The sequence below is a fragment of the Varroa destructor genome, unplaced genomic scaffold, assembly GCF_002443255.2.
Source record: "Varroa destructor unplaced genomic scaffold, Vdes_3.0 BEIS01000004.1, whole genome shotgun sequence".
Taxonomy (NCBI): Eukaryota; Metazoa; Arthropoda; class Arachnida; order Mesostigmata; family Varroidae; genus Varroa; species Varroa destructor.
Window position 1 is genome coordinate 15,736,123 of NW_019211457.1, and position 20,940 is coordinate 15,757,062.

The 20,940-nt window shown below is 43.9% G+C and overlaps 2 protein-coding genes across 6 annotated transcripts in view; one reads left to right on the top strand and one right to left on the bottom strand.

Moving 5' to 3' along the window:
* Window positions 1–477: 477 nt before the first annotated feature.
* Window positions 478–5,187, bottom strand: LOC111248701 (uncharacterized). 4 transcript variants are annotated; one of them, XM_086988391.1, is made up of 3 exons: window positions 3,165–5,163; window positions 1,019–2,769; window positions 478–608 (listed from the first exon to the last, which is right to left on the bottom strand). In XM_086988391.1, the coding sequence occupies exons 2-3, from the start codon at window positions 1,332–1,334 to the stop codon at window positions 556–558; spliced, it is 369 nt and encodes a 122-aa protein (XP_086844517.1). In that variant the 5' UTR covers window positions 1,335–2,769; window positions 3,165–5,163; the 3' UTR covers window positions 478–555. The 4 variants fall into 4 exon arrangements, 1 of the variants encoding a protein (XP_086844517.1); XR_015327329.1 differs by having other exon boundaries at window positions 573–2,769; window positions 3,165–4,045; window positions 4,584–5,187; XR_015327330.1 differs by having other exon boundaries at window positions 573–2,769; window positions 3,901–5,187.
* Window positions 5,188–9,082: 3,895 nt separating this feature from the next.
* The window catches only part of LOC111248636 (protein Smaug homolog 1-like), a 32,257-nt gene continuing 20,399 nt past the window's right edge, over window positions 9,083–20,940 (top strand). For both annotated transcript variants that reach the window (XM_022801309.2, XM_086988390.1), the window contains exon 1: window positions 9,083–17,569. In XM_022801309.2, coding sequence (XP_022657044.1) covers window positions 15,688–17,394 — 1,707 coding nt within the window. In that variant the 5' untranslated portion in view covers window positions 9,083–15,687 and the 3' untranslated portion in view covers window positions 17,395–17,569. The remainder of the gene's footprint in view (window positions 17,570–20,940) is intronic.

A 20,940-nucleotide genomic window follows, 5' to 3' on the forward strand; every position in this document is an offset into this window, starting at 1 on the left:
CCAGGTTCAAAATTGGGCGTACATGAACGAGAATCATAAGTTCCGTGATTATGGCACGGCCGTTATTATACAGTTATCAAGCTAGTTATTAAATAGTCAAAAAATGACCGAACTAGCTTTCCTGAGGTTGCATACATTGGGAAAACTTAAAAAAATTCAGTAAGTATATTTTGCACAAGTAACAGCTGATCTATACCAACATGTTTGTGTAAAATCACGTATTAGCCACAATCAACGTGCTTCGTTTTAGCCTATGACTATAGGTAGGATGAACAGCTCGCGAGCATTCGAACCTTATGTCATCAATGTTTGCTCTCGGCATTTATGTGGTCTGTCAGATTCCACTTTCCCGCTTCGATCTACTGCGTGGCAGGCCGCTCTTGGTAGGGTCATAGAAGGTAGTTCTTGTGCTTAAAGTTCATGCTCCCTATATAAAATATTTTTTCCCTACATTCATTTGACGCGCCGCGTTCGAATAGGCAGTCTATTGGTTTATAATCCCTGTCGAGGCAAATTTGAATTTCGTATAGTACCGACGCCCGCGAGTGCCGCGGATTAAAGCATTTCATCTCGAATCTGCCGTGGTTGGGCAAAGCATCGTTGAACTCCTGTAATGTGTACGAACGTGTATTTGATGGCTCTATACCGGCCTGCTTTAAGGTATTATACAATTCAAATCGACGGTACAGTGCGAGCGTCATATCAAAGTATGCCTGCATCATGTTAATTTTCGGGTTAAGGGCAAAGCATCGCCGACCGTGTTTCTTCCACTTTTCCTTAAGAAAATCAAAAAAAGGCTTATTCCTACCCCGATGTGGCCAGATCTCTTCTAGTTGCGCTTTACTAGCTCTTTCTATTTCTTGTGTGTTTGATTGATGCCGGACAAAATCTTCGCAGACTATCAAGGCATGTATTGTCCAGATATTTTTTTTGGCCAAAGAGGGTTCGTAAGGCTCTCGAGTCCATTTAGATTTTAAACAAAAGCCTTTAGGCCAAATAACTAGGAGGCAAAACCCACCTCTAACGATGCCATTCGGTTCACTGTCGGCTTCCTGCGGTCCTGCGCTGCCTTGTAGCCTTGACATCGCGAAGCCTCCAAGCAGAGCTGTCTGCAACGTTAAGCATACGAGTAATGGCCGTGACAATAATGACGATGATGATGATCCTATCAATCTTCCATGACGTCGTGTAGACCCACCACTACCCCGAAAATCTATCCGACTTCGAGTCACCAGCAGAAAGGCGCCATAGAAGAGCCAGATCGCCGCGGTCAACGCAAGGTAGAGCAGAGGTGAAAACTGGCCTATAGCCAATCTTTCATTGGCTACGTTCATTTCCACAGCGCCGATAGCAACAGGCGGGAACTTTGGAAGCGTTTGATTTCGCAAATATAATTATACCTGCACGTCAGGTGGTAAATTTGTAAATATTACAACAATGCCGAATTAATTTTGTTATCTGGCTTGTATAACGTACGAGCTTAGTACTGCTGCTGAGAATATATTTTAAAATGGGGTGGGCGGCTTTCCACTAATTTTTATCATACTCTCAATTTATGTAAAAACAACAAACAAATGACCTGCCGTGCTTGTATTGAGGATGAATAATAACAATAATACATTAGGATATGCTGATAGTGAATACATCAATGAGAGTTAGATAATCAAGTTCTTAATACGGTGATTGACTTCGAAAATATTTTTCGTGCAAAAAGATTTTCGAAAAAAAAAAAAAAAAAAAATTTCACGAAAGAGTATTTAGAAAATCTGACGGGATCTTAGCGTCTGAAAATGTCGGCTGCGTAATTTTATGAAACAAAATTGCCTCATTTTCTAGCGATTTTGTGAACTAGGAGTGTTTAGTTGCTACAGACCCATCGAGCTATACCCGCTCTGTTAGTCAGACCGGATAGTCACGCCATACAGTTATCAAATGAGGAGATAGCAGTGCACGTGGCTGACTGAAACCAAGGTAACACATACAGAAAATAATCAAAAGCTAAAGTAAGCAAATTCGCCAAATATACTGTATAAGTATAGGGGCCCAGCATCGTCTTTGTACTGACAAACTGTAAAATCGAAGGTAAGGTTTCCAAATTCTTACAAATAACAGGTCTTTGGAATCAATTTTCTGTAATATAACAGCATCGAAAAACGTCAGGCGGGACATTGCTAAGATGTGCTAAGACTCTGTGGACATCAGATTGTGCAGAGTTCATTTATCGCCATTGCCCTATATGTTATTACTCTCCCACTAAAAATTTAGTCGCCGGCCACGAATAATAATAGTAATAATCATAATTATGGAGACATTTTCATCTGAAAAAATTTGAATTTATTATGAAAGTCATTGGTCTTAGGTTGAACCATACCTCTATCCCGCCAAAGACAGATCTAAATTTAAATCTGATATACTTCGTAATGAGTAATCATCTATTTACTGATTGATCGAAACGGCGATTCGAGCGTCAATCGAGCTATCTCACATTCTCACCATTGATTCAACAGTCTGATGTTCGGAGACTATTTCTCGGTGGCCATTCTTTTCTACAGGTTTTTAATAATCTGAGTATAGTGGACACCGACATAGCCTCCGACTCACAAATTTATTTTGCCCACTACTCCACTCGCTCGATTCTTTTCTTCTCCACAAGATGGCATGGTTTTGATTAACTTTTAGGTTGATTGCAAACCCAATTGCTATACTATACAGGGAAGCGACGACCGTGGCGACCCCTGCTGAAGATCGTCAAGTTATATATACGTCTTTCTGCAAACCATAGAACAGTAGGTATTTTAAGTTGTAATACGCATTCGAGGGGAGCCAGCCATATAACGCGCTGCTGTACTGACGCAATAGCTGACGTAAAGCTTAAGCCATATAATTTTAAAGGAAATGTTAGATCGTGTCTGCTTGGCGGATCAACAGATGCCGAATAAAAAGTCCAACAGTGAATAGATCTCCCAATACAAAGACGATAACAAAAACCATTTACGTTGGATGTTTTATTTATATTTAACTTTCGATTATTTCTTTCCACTCCGTTTTGGTTTTAGTTAATGTTTACCTAAAAGAGTGTCCCTATAGGCTATTTTTTATGTTTTTAATGCCACCAATCAAATTCTACGCCGATATCGAATCTATACGGCTTTACTGTTACTTACCGTAACACAATAACGACCCCATCCTATCCGATACTGACATAACACATCCAGCCGGTACAATAGTATATTAGATAAACAAGGCTAGACGAGTTTGTTGCAGTCAACCATTACGTCTACCACTGAACTGCCACTTAATAGCGGAGAAAAACTCGGAACAACTTTAAACACCCCATCTATCGGGATAACGCAACGCTTTGGAGCTCCATAGCATCGGCGCCACCATCGGTTGTAGATATTCTGTCAGATGAACTGAAATCGGTTCAGCTTCGGTGCCAGTTACTGGGAGCAATGGCTGCAATTTGAACTGACAAGGATGATAACCTTGTCATCATCCGTGTATCACAATGTTTTCTTTTGTGCTAAACACAATAGGTTATTTGCTTCTTGTCTTCTTAGACAGTCGTTGAAATCGGCCTTTAGTATAAAATCACCCACCCCACTTTTAAATATATTCTTAATGGCAGTACGGAGCTCGCGCCTTGGTTACACCAGCTAGCGAATACTAATTCAGCGTAGTCAAGGCGTGCATGTGAGGCAGTGATTCTAGCTAAATCCAATCTGGCGACAGAAAAGACGACATACAGGATCAACTTCTACTAGCCGCTGTTGAAGTTACGACTATCGCAAACAAACGATTGGTAATAGGCCACTTCTCATCACTGCTGTACATTACCTAAACCATAGCAATTTGGCTCTTCTATGGCGTTTAACGTCTTTCGAGTCGACTAGGACCTACACAGCGTCATGGAGGTTCGACCGGGTCGTCGTCATCATCAGCTTTGCCATTACTGTTGCAGCCAACCATTATTAGTAGGCTTTGCGTTGCAGACGGGACGCATTGACGTTGTTTAAGGTACGAGGCGGCGTAGGACCACTGTAAGCTATCCAGAAACGACACGTTAGCCAATGTTTGTCAATGGCGGGCCTTAGAGAAGTGGACCCCCCTTTCTCTCGCAGTCTGGGAACCTAAAAGTTTTATTAGAAAACTGAGACCGAATCGCCAAGCTTTGTGATTGCAGTTATAGAAGACTTTATTGAACAACACATATCCTGATGCTGGAGATACTTCAGGAGGGATGCGGTCCTAACGCACTAGCTTGTTCGATAATGATAATACAAAACAACTCTGGCTATCGCTTCGTACTGAGGAGAACCATTCTGCTTCCTTGAGGGACAATCAGGGAAAGTGTCACAAGGAGTACATTGCTGCCGTATGTTAGTACGATGAAAATCTGCTTGACGCGGCAAATCAACCATCGTATACGCAAGGAGTATAGCAGTCCCAAAATGTATGCTCAGGCCGTGGAAATATATCCAACTAGATTTGCTACAATTTGAACAGTCACAAAGGTCTCGACGCCACCGACTACCCGCTTAACGAATACATAATATTTATGCTAAAAGCGAGTATATAATTACGTGAACATTAAAAGTCGTGCAATGAAGATGAACTTTCGCTAGATAACAGAGAGTCAATGCCTCTGTGCATCAATAGCCCAGCTCTAAGGCTATGCGTTGACAATTGTGTTGTCTATGGCCTTCGGGCTTCCACCTTCCAAACCAACTCGGCCGCCTTCACTGCCAGCAATAACAGAGGTAACGCCGAGATTCGTCATAACATGTTCAATACACTATACGGGCTTTCGCTTTCTAGTAACCTGGGAACGACAACAACGCCAACGCAACTGCTAGCAAATGCGACAGTGGCAGTAATCATCGGGCGACATGTTACAACTGTCGAAAGGTCGAAACGCCTTTCATGATTAGTACTCAGCAATTGTGGTCTTGCCACCCTGTCACCAGGTCTTTTTACCGGCTGGTCCCATCCGGTTTTGTGTGTGAAGCGTCGTTACATTTGTAGCTTGCCACCTGAACGACGCGTACGTGCGTTTGGCTAGTGGCCATGCTGCTCTTGTATTAACCCGTTCTCAGCTATTTATGTCTCTTGCTACATGCATCATTGTCGAATGTATGAGATGTAAAAGATGCGGCGTCAACGACAACCACCTGACGAAATGGTGAAATCAACTATGTAAGTGTCTATGAGCCTTGGTATGTAGAGAAAAAAGATTTCTATCCAGACGCACATAGTTTTGATTGCGAACAGGCAATGACGGTCAAATAGAAAAATGACCCAAGTGCGATCAAGCGTTCATGGACCTCTCTTTCAGCCTCGAATACTGTTCCCAGACAACAATAATCACGTCCTTATTTAACATACCGGTTGCCGTATTGTATATTGTAATATTATACGTGTAAATTATTGTAAATAAAGCTTTCGCAACTTGCACTATGGACTCTACAAGACTTTCGGCCCCTGTGATGATTCATAAACGATGCAGAAGTGCTAGGTAACCTCTGTCAATGTTTACGCTGGGTGAGCAATAACTCTGCGGTAACCTACCACTGGAAATGATTTTATCGAAAAAAACAACAGGTTCAGCGTTACAAATTTAGTGTCACCTGTTCCAGCCTAAATGGTGGCAGCTGGCCTAATAGATATCGCAGTACTACGACCCAGATCTATGAAGAGTTGTAGGTTACAGTTACAGAAGCCGTGCCCCACGCGCGTGCTTCTTGTGTCATGTGGATGTAACCGTCTGCTGAGATACTGCGCAACATCCCTGTGACGTCTCCACAATCCAACGTACCCAAGATGGGCCAGTAGCAGTCGCAATAGCATCAATAGTTTAACCGGCGATCAGTCACGCCGAGCTATGAAGATTTGTTAGTTTCGTCTCCGGAAAATTGCTGGGTAAATTTGCAGCCTTGACAACGGATGACACAGCGCGGTATTGATCTGTCGTTGCGTGAGTCTACTGTGGTTTGTCCTGTGTTTCGCTTGGCGGCCTTACGTTACCCTCGCTGTTTCTTAGTTTAAGGCAAAAAAGTTAATAAGTTACAATGCGTTGACACGATTATGCCCACACTTAAAATTCGACACCTTTGGAAGACATGGTATTACAGATCACGCCGAAGCTTGTGATGTCACTGATGGCCATGCTGATGTAAGTGGCAACCCCCTTGTGAAATGCATTCTGCCCTGAAAAACGTAGCGCACCTTGCTCCAGCCTGTAGCGTTTGTTCAGCGCACATTAGCTAGCTACTAGATAATAACGGTGCCATAATATGGAAGGCTATCAAATCGCTGAATGATGCTTTCTGACTAATAGTACCATAATTCACGCTAAGATTACAACCGGTAACAGCATGTGCTAAATAGGTGCTATGGGGTCTAGAGCAGAGTGTGGAGCACTTGCAAGCAATATCTGAACCCCCAATGGGTAGAATGGAATGAATAAACCCTGCCGTACGACTACGACTACCGCTACAAAAACATTCGCCCACGTGAGTCACACACTCTTCCACTTAGGACAACGATTTCATTCTATTTATACTACCTACCCGGGATCCCTGTACGCCTTCTCAGCCAGAAACGATAGCACTTACAGCAAAGGGAAACGATGACAACAACAATGAAAAAGGTAGAAAGGCCTATTTTTTTCAGGACGGCGATGACGTCGTTTTTGGCGTTGGTCTCCGCAGCGGCGGCGATTATTCGCGCGGACAAAACGCAATTAGTAAAGCAGGAGTAGGTAGACAGCGTATTTTGCTACCGCGCTTGGCGGCACGATGTTCATTACCGTTCACAACGGCATGAAGGCAAACCGCTATTTAGCTATGAAGGAATTATGTCACATCTAATGGCTGATGTTTAGCAGCATTATGCTGTGACGGTATGTGAGGATGTGCCAGAGAGGTAACATGAACTTATGTGAAGCAATAAGTAAATGGTCAGCCCGCCCATACGTAGGTCGTCCTGTCCTGGGATCGACTACTAGGTCAAGAGACGTTTTCGCGTTCGTTTTTCCTTCCTCTTTGTCCAATCGAATTATTTATATATGCTAATCTGATGCTTGAACCAGCCTAACGTATCAAAGAATTAGCGCTTGATGAACCTCGCTGGGCTGGCTTTTGTAGGATATATACGTAATGAGACGGATGACATATTTTGACTCGATCTATTTAATTAGACTGGATTTTATGGTAGCAAAGAATGACTGTGATGTACATCCATTTCGATATACCTGGTTAATATAGATTGAATTGTTAGATAGGACCACAGGCAATTGGCATACAGTTTTAATGATGACCTATATGTGCATGTGTGCCATATATTATCAAATACAAGAACATTTCCAGAATCGTTATTTAGGAGCCACATAACTGTAGCAAAGGAGTCCTCAAGTATTTCTGCACTGCAAATTGGGTGGATATGACTAATTTTTTTAAGAATTAATGAAAAAAAGTAAATTTTTGAGTTTGATTTGAGATTTCATTTTTGGTTCTAAGAAACCTTGTCTCTTTATGTTTTGAGCTTTACGCACGGTATTGCGGTTACCCATTCCATAAGAGAGACGGCTGGCTCCTGCTAGCACAAAACAAACCTCGAATATAGACCACCACGTGTCCTTAAGATTAGCAAGCAAACACGTTATCCATCAAGCTATCACGGGGAAAAGAAAATTTTTCTGACTTAGCGTTGATGCATCTGCATCTCCTTGATTCTTTGGAGATCGTTAGGCGAAGTATCGTCTCATTAAAATCGGAAAAATACGGTTAGCGGTAAGATAAGCGCAGCCGCGGTGGTTAGAATGTTTTTATTTTTTTTATGTTATGTTTTATTAACTAAAAAATAAAACATTGGTCACGAGCACACAAAATCGAGCATCAGCCATCGATTAAGTAAATTTTCAGAACTTCGTGATTGTCTCTACGGTTATTCGCACAGGCACGCTACCCTACTCAGCTGTAGATTCACTAACGTGGTTTGTAATTATCTTCAGAGTAAAAATAATAATAAGCCCGTATTGGGAACGCCGTATCATCCAACTTTACTGGCTGTATATATGCGTTTTTGTGATAGCCACCGAAGAGCTTTCTGCGCGAAAATAGAAATCGCCAATAAGTTAATATAATTACTTCATAAAGAGAACAAGTATTATTTTTATGCTTTTGTGTTACAAATAAGCTGTTTGTAGATGATTTTATGAGACTGCTAGTCAAAATATGATTCTATATACCTCATTTACCATCACAAAGCATTTTAACTTAATCTAACATACTTTACCAAGAAAAACTTGTTCATTATGTCCGCAACCAACAAAAACGTAAACCAAAAAGGTAATACACATTGATATTAAGTTCGATGTAACTAAAATAGCTTCATACCTTAGCCCCTAACGATATCAACATCGATATCGACACATAGAGCATAAAACGTAAGCAATATATCATCCCATATTTTTTCAGTCTTCCATACATTACTACGTTTTACTATTGGCTTGCTGCTAAGAACTAACGAGGAAACAAAGCAGTTTTGTGTGCAAATTACGAAATATTTTTTCCATATCTGTGCAGGAACTTTCATTGGAATGTACTTTCTTAACGTTATCACGCATTTAACATAGACGATAATGATAAGGCTTAAAGCAATGACCCCTGATTTATTCACTAAGCGACTCAGCTGTCCAAGTTACTGTATCATGGCGTGCTGTTGCTTAACAAAAATATAAAATACGAGAACGCACATTTCGGGAAAGTTATTGTCAACTTGAGATGCATGGATCGACGTTTTTCTCAAGGAAAATAATTATTATTCGATTGTATTTCAATGTTTTTGCTATACATGTACGTTTTATAAGTTATATTAATCGGTAGTAAACTCACAATCGAGCGCTTATCTTAGAGCACCTATTACATCTTAGTGAACTAACATAGCCAAATAAATGTTTGTTATACATTTCATTATTTTTTTATACGTTGCTACAAATAATCTCTGTTTGTTTATTACACATTTGCAGTCCACATTCTCAAGTGGCTAAGCTCCGTCAATTCACTTTCGTTGGATGCCGCGCGCGCGAAACTTGTCCGTTCAGACCGCTCTTCGCGGGCCAACTCAAAGCAGACGACGGCGTTAAGTGATGTTGCGCCGGAATCCTTGCTATGATCGTCACTAACTGCGCCACAGTGTTTCTATCCCCATACGGTCGGAGCGGTGCGAAGTGTCCGCGATTTAATGTGGCCAATCAAAATCCTTCTGCTGTTTTAGACTTTACAAGTTGGATATGATCCAAGTACAATGTGTTATTTAGTAGATAGATCTTAGTACTTGTTTACAGTTGAGTTCCTGCACTCGTTCTTCATGTTTTCCTCTCCGCTTCTCTCTACAGACGGCAAACTCACCATCTGCTTTCAGCATATTCTGCGTGGTGTCTGCTATGGTCCGCCGCAGCCGCGGCTTTGATACTCATTTATAGTGGCTTACTCCGCGATGATTTCGGGGCCCTTAGCCTTGACAGTTTCATTTCACTGTATCTATTTACGGCACAGTAACGAGTAACCTAGGCGAGCATCAATCTTACGATAGGCCATTAACGTTTGACACGGCTGACCTGGCTTCTTTGGCCAATACGCAGAGTTTCTCTATTAATGCTATCGTCGCTATCCACCACTGCTGCCCCGTCGCACGCGCCTGTGAGCGAAGCTCCACTGGAGAAACTGTTCGTGACTCCTAGTTATTCACTAGCTAGCTCTCTCTTTTTTTGCTTCTGATACAGACTAGTAACTGCGTTATCGAAGTGGTACGAGCAGCCCTCAGGTAGAGTATCCAGTACGTACTGAGAGCACCGAGACCTTTCGCGCTGGCTTTGCTTCTACCGCTCCCCTTGCCAACGGCCGCAGCGGCAGGCAGCAGCCGCCGCTGTTGTCGTCGTCGTCGTCGTCGTCGTCGTCGTAGTCGTCTTCATCGTCGTGAGTGCGGAATTTAAGATGGCCGCGCACAGTGGAGGATCAGAGAGGCTGCAACAGCATCAGCAGTAGCAACATCAGCCGCAGCAGTAGATGAACATCATCATCAGCCATCGTGCCCATAGCGGAGTGATCGCAGCTTTCCGTAAGAGATAACTTGCGCCCAACAGACCGATATAAACAGCTACACAGACAAGCCGATACACTCCCGCTGCGGGCCACAGTGGCGTTCGCTGTGGAGAGTGATTGCAGAGGCACTAGTGGTGCCATCCGTGGCCGGTGCTCGATGATTGCTAGCTGGTCGTGATCTAGCTAAGCTAGTAGTTCACTGCTCAGAGAGTTGTTCTTGGTCTAAAAGAAACCTATCAGTACAGCAACGGTCTCGTGTGCGACGTACAAACTTACGTTCGAAATGCACGCTGGTGGTGGTGGCAGTGGTGCTGCTGCTGCTACTGCTACTGCCGCTGCGATCCGTTACTTTACTGTTGGTACGGTCGAATTGATCGGCTGAACGCCGCTGTTCTGGATCAGCTCGGATGTTGCGTGCTGCTCCTACCGGTTTCCTTCTCGATATACTGAAACTGTTTGTCTCCGGCAGCATAAAAGCGAACAAGCCAATCGCTAGCGTTTCATTGTTGTCGTCCCACAAAAGATTGACGTTATTGTTTTGGTCGTTGTCAGCACCAGCAAAGTACTATGTCTGAAGACAGTTAGCTTATTGTTGTTATGCTGTTACAAGGTGAATGGGGGAACGATAGAGGTGTACGGAGCAGAGGGTTCTTTTGCTATTACTTAAGAGTTTCCCCCGTGCGCAGTCATTGTTCGTTGTCCTCACGTATCGAGTCCGCAGAGCGGTTACTGCATTGTGCTCGAGACGGTGCTACAAGAGTGCAAATCACGTCTATTTATCGGTTTTGTTGCGGTGACACCGGGGAAGCAAGCAACTACTACTAGAGTGTTAGAGTCTAGAACATTCACACTCACGCAGATCTGCTAAACTGCGGAACGGTTGTTAAGCGGGGCAAAACGGGACGATACGAAACGAGATAGGACGGTAGGAGACAGCTGTCGACTCAACAATAACAGCAGCTGATGGTGACGATTGTCGACAATTCGACGTGTTGCGAGCGCTTAGAAACGACGTATCGGCTACGGAATCATCCTTGTCGTGTGTTTAGTTACTATATTACTGTGCAGATGGAATGAATGTTTCGCCGTGTATGTGCATTTGTGGGTATGTGTGCGATGGTGAACGACAACAGTAAGCTCCGGAGTTATTGTCTGGTGTCAGACTTTTGTTTTTCCGTAACGGTGCAAAAAGTAACTTGGATCAAGTTCGTGTTGTGAGAAGCACGTCATCATTCTTCATTATAGAATAATCAAGGCGAAAGTGAAGACGTGTCAGTGCGATACTGTACAGAACGTGGCTGATTTGCGTTCGAATCTGTTTTTGTTTGGGTCTATTCTTCGTTGTTCGATCGAATGAATGACTCATTGGCTTTTGGAGTAAAGCCTAGAAAGGTGCTCGCAACAGTTGACTTAGCGGTTCCTATTGCAGCTAGCGGCTTTACCGGCGTAGCCTGTCGTCATTTTTGTACTTCAGATCGGCGCGTTCACCCTAAGCGACCTGTTCGCGTTCTCGATTTTTTCAAATGTTGTGTGTCGTTGTTGTTGTTGTTGTTATTGTTGTTGTCGCCCTACAGCATTTGTTAACTTTCTTCTCGCGACTCTAGAGATAGATAGAAGGCAAATATTGCCGAAACGAGACGGATAGGCATTCACATGAGTGTTTCTTTCACCGTCAGCTAACAGCTCTAATCAGCGAGAGGAAATCAGCCCACCTGCAACTACCATGGAACAACAGTCTCTAGTAGTAGCAATACCACCGGCGCCAACATCAACAGCTTTAACTACAGACGCCCACGACAGCCTTGTAAACCCTTCGTCGTTTTCTAACCCCGCTAACTTATCTTCCAGCAATAGCTTCTACCAGCCTTACTACTGTGTCTTTGACTAGCATTTGTTCTGGTCGGAATACTGATCTGGATGCTCGTTGTCGGCGCGACCGAAATCCTACGGGCGGTTGTCGTCCGATCCCAAATCGTTGTCATTTTCCACGTCTACGTTGCCAAGCGCAATCTTAGCTCTAGCAGCTGGTCTGCTACAGGTAATTCTTGGAAAACTAATAGTGTTGCTGCTCCAATCAGACGAGGTAGTAAAACAAGTGCTTACAGTTTCGAATGGTACCAGAAGAAGAAAAACGAAAACGAAGAAAATACCAGCAGTAAAAGCATCTGCAGTGTTATTGAACGGTGGGGCAGAGAGCTCGCCCTAACTACGATAACGTTGATAAAAACGTCTACGAGGACCATCATTAGCTATATACACACAGTCTTAAGCGTTACAACGACGACTACTGCGATTGCCAACAATAGCGTCGCCACAACGGACATCACCTCTGTGGACAAACTCGTCCCCAACATCAGCTCCATTAGCAGCAGCAGTGCTTATAGTAAAAGCGGTTACGTTACTGTTTCGTTCCAGGGTCTAACTAACTACCGTCTTCAAGGACCGCAACGCTACCAAGCACAGGAGTACCAATATCAGCCGGCAAAACAACTACAGCACCAACGAAAGCTCGAGGTATCACTGATCCTCTCAGCGGCTTTGGAGTCTCAGCCTGGCTAACACAAACCAGTGGCGCTACGAATGCGGAGAAGCAGGCGTTCAAGGCAAACCAACGCACAAACGAAAGAAAACAACCAAGGCAAATCGTTAACCAAGCCGCCTGCTTTCGCAATCCGTGCTAGTGCTGGACCCGCGACTGGCATCGGGATCTGTAGAACCCAATCAAAGGCCCGTTCCACCGATACACTAGAAGTGTCGCTGATCGTTAGTTCTCTTCTGAGCGCAACCGCGCGCAGGCAAGAGTCACACCAGCCACAATAGCTGCAACCGGCGCCACAATTTCCGGCGCTCCCTTGCGCTCGCGGAAGAGGGGGCGCGACTCTCGGGCGAGGATCAGAGTGGTATCTAACCCCAGTCGGGTGTCTATATATCTGTCCGTCTATTTGTTGTCACCGTTAACAGACTGTTGCCTTTGCCAGTGCTACGGTGACGCCGGCGGCGATAGGGGCAAACGTTCGCTTACCACCGCCACTCCATCTAAACTTCGTAATTCGCCCCTAGTGGCTTGGGGCCGACTATCACGAGCGACCCCCACTCCTCTCCCACCCGCCCCCTCCGGGCTCTTTCTTTCGTGGGAAGGTTCCGACCGCCGGCGGGGTTTCATCTTTTTGCAGTAGCCGTTCACTGTTTCCTGTGCTATGGTGTGTCGTGCGTCCGTTTCGTCCGTCCGTTGGATCAGTTGTGCCTCGTCTTTCGTCAGATTGTGTCGGGTGGTGTCCGTGGTAGTTTGTGGTGGTGAGATGTCTTGGTTGTGGTGGTTCTTCCTGGTCCTGTAAACCCTTGTTGTCGATTGTGTTTGGGTCGCATTGTAATCGTGGACTCCACATTCGTTATTCGGTAATAGGTCTATATTTTCTAACTGTTCTTTTTGTCATCGTCACTATTGGCCGCCATCGTAATCGATGATTGCTTGTGGCTTGTCTGTAGTCAGGAGTTTTGTACTTCATCTGTGTTGTTGATCCTCAGTCAGCATCTATTAAACCTGTCGTTCTCAATTCCGTGATGATTCTAACGAACACGAGTAGCTTAAGATTTTTGTTTTCTTTGCATATGTGCCGCATGCGCCTCTAACGGCTCATGTTGCCTAGGCTGTTGTCTGGTGTTGTGCCGTTGTCGTCCCGTCTTCTTTGTGACAACACCAAACGTTGTTTTCCAACAACGACAACGACAACAACAATAACAACTGCTACTACAACTATTACCTGGCAATGGCAACCACAAGTAAAATTGCATAGCTAGCTTTAACGCAATGGGTGAATGAAAAAGGATGATCAAGTAAGAGACGAAGAGAATAGAGACTGCCAGAGTCCAGCAAGGGCGCTCTGCAAACCTATTATTACAGGTGTGTTAGTTTTGAAGCGTGGATACTTGTAACAGTTGCGACGTCAGGGGTGCAGGTGCTATCATAGTCGAGGTCGATACAGAGGGTGTGCTAGCGTGTGAAAGAAAGTTCTGCTTAGTTGTCCGTTCGTTGCGTACACGACTTCCTGTCGTTTCTGTTGTGTCGTTGTTTCTGGCCCATTTTGTTGTTACATTGCTTTTGATTTTCCCCAAAGAGCTCGGACGTCGAAGATTGAGAATTAACACGAGGTTCAAGTAGGCTAGTGGCAACCAGCAGACCGAAGAGACTCACGGAGTGTCACTATTCATTGGTATACGTATCGCGTGAAGTTTATGTGAATGTCGACAAGTGCGCTGAATTTAAACTCGTTCTTCTATCATAGCAATCGTAATGTGTGTACGGTAGAGGTAGTACTAAATCATATATTGCGCTAGAAGTTGGTTGTTTTGTGATTATCGAGATATTTCGTTATATCTCATTTCAAACGTCATCGTCTTTCCTCTGATTGTAGTCCCATCAACTGGATGTTTCCATCTCGTTAGTTTGTTTCTTCATCGATTAAGGTGATGCTATTCAACATGATCCATACGCCGCTACTGTCGCTAGTTAGCTTAACGGCTCTAGAATGGATATTTCTTTGAAGTAGTTATTTTCAGTCAGTGTAAGATTCAACTTGAGTTTGTTTCTGCCGAACTCCGAGACTGTTTATAAATAACAATCGCGTTTCCCAATAGTAGTCCGAAAAGTCAAACTAACTGCGAGGTTATTTGCTGAGTTCCCGACAGTCTAAATCTCATCACTTCTTGAAACGAAGCTTCAGGAGAAAAGCCAAAAACACTGTTGATTTGTTCTTTGTTGTTTACGTTCCGTCAAATTTGTATTAAGTGTATCAAGTAATGCGTGAATGCGACCCTAATCTCTTGTGATCACTGGTGGGTGTATATAGCCCCGTTCGTTGTCACTGTTCTGTGTTCTGTATCCAGTGTGTTTGATCGTGACACTCTCCAATTAAACAACAAAAAAAAATTACGAAAACATCTGGCTCAAGCTCACGAAGCCCTATCTTAATCAAATCGAAGCTACAAAGGAAACGTTAGATCGGATATATGAACTAAATCTGTCCCTATCCGATTAACTGATGTAGCCTATAACCTCTACCCAAAAATGGTCCCCGATTGCATCAAGTGCTAGATCCCTAAGTTAAATAACCGTTTACCTAAATGAAGACACATACATAAGCTAAAAAGTCAGTCTGAAGACTGTAACAACACATACTTATATAAAAACTGTCATAGTACGACCTAATCGAACTCGACAAAGTTCCCAACATCGAAACAGGACAACTGGAGACCTCAACCAAAACCATAAATGCTGCGGTCACGCTGAATAGGAATTCCTTGGATTCTGCACTTGCTGAGAGTAATCATCACCCTTTGTACATAGTCTGTGCGGGACACACATAACAACAACTAATGTACAAAGTATATGAGAAAGATTTTCATACATGATCATTATCATAAACAGCCGATATTCGCCGTCCTACCTATACCAACGAAAAGCACAACAGGCCGTTATTGCAGGCCATTGTTGCAGTTATTCATCCAGCCATCTACGACTACATCTTTTTGCCACGAAGACACTTGCTTTTAGCCGCTGTCGCAACTAATTACCACAGCGACAACCATGAAGTCATCAGGTAGCAATCAGGTTGTTGGAGGATCCTTTCGTGAGCAGGTGGCCACTGTTAGTAGTTGGTTCGATGAATGGAACCCGTGCGAGCAGACTGTCGCATTATACTCATTGCTGAAAAAGCTTGGTCCTGTTCAAGGCCGCTTTCTTGGCCTATGCCTCTCCCAACAGGGCTTACAATCGTCGAAGGAGACCCGAATCACGGAGCAGAATGCAAACGACCCTGCGTTCGTTCGCCAACTGGAGGGCGCAGAACAGCTTGTCCCACACCTACCACTGTTGAGACCAGGCAACGAAGCCGCGAAACGGGTTTACCTTGAACAGCTCCCCAGGGCGCTGGCTTCTGCCGTAGATTCAGGTCGAGCTGTAGAGCAAGCACGACAACTTTTAAGCTACGCGCTTATCCATCCAGCGTTAGGTGGTGACGAACGCAAGCTGCTTGGCCAGTGGTTACCACACCTTGAGAACTGTCTGGCTGCTCCGCTAGGATCGCTTGAAACCATGAACAACAATAGCAACAATAACAGCAGCGACAACGTGAATAATCTTAACAACAACAATAATAACATTGACGGTGGCAATAATAGCAATAATACTAACCTGCGACAACAGCACGGGTACCCTCACCACAACGTTACCCACGTGAACCATCATCATCATCATCTGAATAATAATATCCACCTAAACAACAACAACAATAGCAGTAGCAGCAACAACAATAATAATAATAATATTAGTAATGCTAACAGCAATAATGGAAATGGCAGTACGCACGGCGGTATGGCGCCGCTGAACGGACCGTCTGCCCATGACCCTGCCATGAGGGACGTGATGGCTTGGCTGAAGACGCTGCGATTACACAAGTACGCCAGTCTTTTAATGAGCATGACCTATGAACAGATGCTGGGCCTGACGGATGACCAGCTTGAGGCGCAAGGGGTGACGCAGGGTGCGCGGAACAAGCTAATGTTGAACATTAGCAAATTGACCCAAAGGCAGGCGAGGCTGCAGGCATTGCAAAAGGACGTGGAACGTGGCGATGCTGATCTAAAGCAGGTGCTCGACGAGGTGCGGGCCATGCTTATCACACCTATCAAAGGCTACCTGGTACCAGGGGGACAGGCTGATGGCAATGGAGTTAATGCGCCTGCAGAAGGCCGTGCAGGTACCGGAGTCGGTCGAGTAACCAGCGGAGCTTCGTTGCCAATTTCTGCGCAGACGTCACCTCCTGGCATTGACGATATCCCCTCAGAAATGACCCGCCTTCTGGGAAGACTTTGCTCAACGCTATTGGTCTCGCCAATGCTCGACCATGGCGGTTTGGTACCAGCTTACGTTCAAGTGCTTGATAGGTGCCTCTGCCATGAACAGTTTTGTCAGACGTTGAAGCGACGCCTCTATACGTGGAAACAGCAGATGACCCGATTCGGAATACGGCGTCGACCGTTCACGCTCCCATGGGCCGGAAAAGAGGGCCCGATAGCCTGTGGCACTGGAGGTCTTCTGGGTCCGCCTGCTACGGGCGCTGGAACTGGCCTTGGGGGACCCACCGCTCGGGGAACGACTACGCTTCCAGTGTTCGGAACAGCTCGACCTATAGGCCATATTCAACATATCATGGAACCCGAGTACGAGGATAGGCTCGAGTCGCTATGTCTTTCGATGACAGCGCACGCAATTGGAGATACGTTCAACACATAGTCAACATAGTGCAAGGAGGAGGACGTGGTGGTTATCGTCGAATCAATCGCAGGGGACGACGACGAAGTCAACAAATATATCGCAATAACTCACTGAAGTTACGCTAAAACCATGTTCATCAACAACAACAACGAAATAAAAACAGCAGAATATGCACAGAGCTGTAATATAGCAGGTAAGTGTGACATGCAATATTGTCTAGGATTATATATATATATATATATACATTTTAAGTAGGTTTTTAGAAAAAAGAAGTAAAGAAATAAAAAAAAATTAATCTTGGTTTGACAAAGCATTTCGCAATCGTTCAGCATAATAGTAATCATTATTATTATTATTATTATTATTATTATTATTATTATTATACACTGAAAACTATCTACAGCAAATTAAACTAAATTCGTATTTTTAGCAATGTAAAATGTTGCCTTGACAAAAACAGTTTATTGATATCCCAAACAGACTCAACAAAGATAACAGACAAATAACAAACTTAATATAACCAGTTTCATAAATCTATTCAGTTCTCCTCTTCGTGTTAACGCGAATTCAGCACATCAGTGCGGCTTAAATGATTAAAAAGGAATATCCATCATCATAACAGACTACATGTTTATACAGTTTGCCTCGTTAGAAAGAGTCAATTAGTCTTGACGTCATTGTGTTGCCCGGATGCCGTTTCACCTGAATCCTCCGATCATCATCATCATCATAGTGATTACTAGGATATTTAAAAAAAACATGCGAAACACCAGTTTTCCCCCCGTTTAATCTCTGACATGATAAGGACGACAGAACTTATTTGTTGTAACAGCAATAATCGTATAACAAACAGTCTTATACAATCTTGCTTTACTAGATTGCCTAAGCAAACTATATGAGGGACTCTCAGTTTAGAGAGTTACAGTTATCGGGCGATTCGAACAGGATGCCGCTGTTACCAGCCATCAGTGCTTGTCGGCCTTCGCTGGTTCCCATTAAGGTGACAGATCGACTGCTGTTGTTGTTTTGTAAGTGTCGGGATGGTGTTATCGCTAGACTACTGTTAGCTTGAATGCGAATGTTATTTCCATGGCAGTCGCGCCCCCCCTTGGCACGAATACTGCCATAGTTGCTGATGTCGCCAAACTCCTTCGGGTAATGTCTCTTTCAGCAATTTGTTACGGGACGCTCTGTGCCACGATGAGAGTAACAGCTTACGATGCACTAAGCCGCCACAAGAATACTTTTTCTTAGCCACCACCGAAGTTCCACTGAAAATATGGACAGATGCTAGCGCAACGCTCTTCAACTCGACCTGGTCCGATTCGATCAGGCTTGCGAAACCCGTCTGCGATATAGGGCCATACACATCAGACCCCGACGCTACCAGGCATTGTGCATCGCATGTCGCCGTCACCGGATCGAAAGTGTTCTCACTTAGTGCAGCTGTATAAAATCTATGAAGAAATGAATTACGAACGACAAGGGGCAGCTGATGCTGGCCGCAGCAGAAACGGCCTGCCATCAATATAACAGTTAAAAACAACTACTGGGCTAAAGTAATCGATAGCAGCTTGTGAATAGGTTATACTGTGGGTTGATCGGATCTCTGTTTGTGCACGTTTGCGTACCCTCATTGGTGAATATTGGATTAGGCACAGCTTGGCCTGATGCGATTACAAAATAGATAGAGGCATAGTGAAGCATATTGTCACAACTAAAGTGCTTACAGGCAATCAAGCAGCAGTCCACAACTAAGGGCAAACGTTTTGGATCATCGTGTTATTTAAGACTTGAATGATGAACCTGTAGGTCATCCTTCTGGATTTTTACCTAGGCAGTAGTGCCACACGTGGACACTTTGAACCGCGATTAAGGCACGTTCGTCACGGCTTCGTTACGGTGACATTCTTGACAATATGCGGTCGCTACATCTGGGACAATCGATTTGTTAGGTTTTGCTAAAAGTATAAAAACATAGAACAGAATTGTTCCACTGCCGACATTTGTGCGCCATGTCTCTTTTTGTCATTTGTGCGTGCAAATACATTTGTATCATGTGCTGGCGCACGTCCGTTCGACGTCAGCTGACGATCGGCTTATTTCATACCAGTCGGATAGGCGGGTCCAGTTAAGTCGATACTGTGGGGAAGGGCCAATTTAATTGACTACCATTGATTGTTGGGGCGGTTAATTTTTTCTTAAAATTCTCGCTCTTATTAGCCGTTAGCAACTTTTCCATTTGTCCATTCCATCAACTTGAGGACTCAGTTGCCGTTTTTTCTATTACTGCCGGCTCCAGTTGCTTGTGTTATCCAGACGCAGCCCAGCCTCGTTCAAGGCTAGGTTATTCCTGTGTAATGGCATTATGTTTGACTCCGTGTGATAACGTGAGTGTGCGATCGATTAGTCGCTAGATCTGTCGTTACTGCAAATGCACAATTATCAGAGCATCGATTGCTGCTGCTGAGGCAAAAACTGTTCGAAAATAACCATCTCACCATTGGCTACAGTTGTACTGTAGGCATCAAGATGGATTACCAATGCATCTGTCTCCTTAGTTAAACTGTTCTTGTTTATTTCTACGACGATCCTATGGCGATGAATTTGCGACTCTTGTAAATGCTTTAACGCCGAGCACGTTTTCTTTCTTATGATATTTTTGTATATATTCGTAACTATAAGCAAATCAAATTAACATGAGGTATGTTGCTTTTTAAGTCTTGGATCAGTGCACTGTTCCAGTGGTGAAGTACACGTCATGTGTTTTTAAGCTAAATAACGAGAGGGGGCTGCTAATTAGGTCGACTCAGCACCGGAGACAAGGAAAAAGGTGACACATTCCGGGGATGCTATTGCAGTTATAGAACGCAGACTATAGCCCTTATACTATCGGTGTAGGTACCTAGAAGGGAAACGGCATTCATACATTGAGCCCCTCATAAGAAGAAAAATTGATCTAAATCCTACGATGCAATATATCCCACCCTCTCTACGTACTCTTTCCAATGGTTATCTGTCCTAGATCCTAGGTGGATCAATACTAGGCCTTCCGTCATTAGGAAACCTCAATATCCGATCATTTCCACCGACTTCGCAACATTATGACATACATACGAATCAGCGAGCAAATTTCGAAGGCACACAATATTCATTGCTTATGCAGTTTGCGTTCACTGTAGTGAACTTTATCGTCTACAAATTGAAGAACCTATTCAGCTAATTTCGCGTCTTTATGTTTCGAGCTTTACGTCCGCTATCCATGTTAGGCATTCCACCTGACGGGTGGCTCCAGAACGAAACAAAGTGGGTCTATGCTCTAGTTTGAATCTAGACCATCAAGTGTCTCCAAGATTAGCAAGCAAATACATTGTCCACTAAACCATGACGGGAGCTTGGTAGTGTCATCTAAACGACAAATATCCTTGCTATGGTGCAACATCTGCTAACGAATTATCACATTTCTTAGAGTAATGGCTTGTTATAGACTATGCTAGACGAACAACGATGCCCCATGACATAAGGAATTGATTATTGTTTTTCTAATTCCTGTCTTAAAGAGCA

Coding starts and splice junctions, on each gene's coding strand:
- LOC111248701 (XM_086988391.1), bottom strand. CDS start 1,334: ATGAACGTAGCCAATGAAAGATTGGCTATAGGCCAGTTTTCACCTCTG. Junction 609..1,018: donor ACCGAATGGCATCGTTAGAG/GTGGGTTTTGCC, acceptor TACACATTACAG/GAGTTCAACGATGCTTTGCC.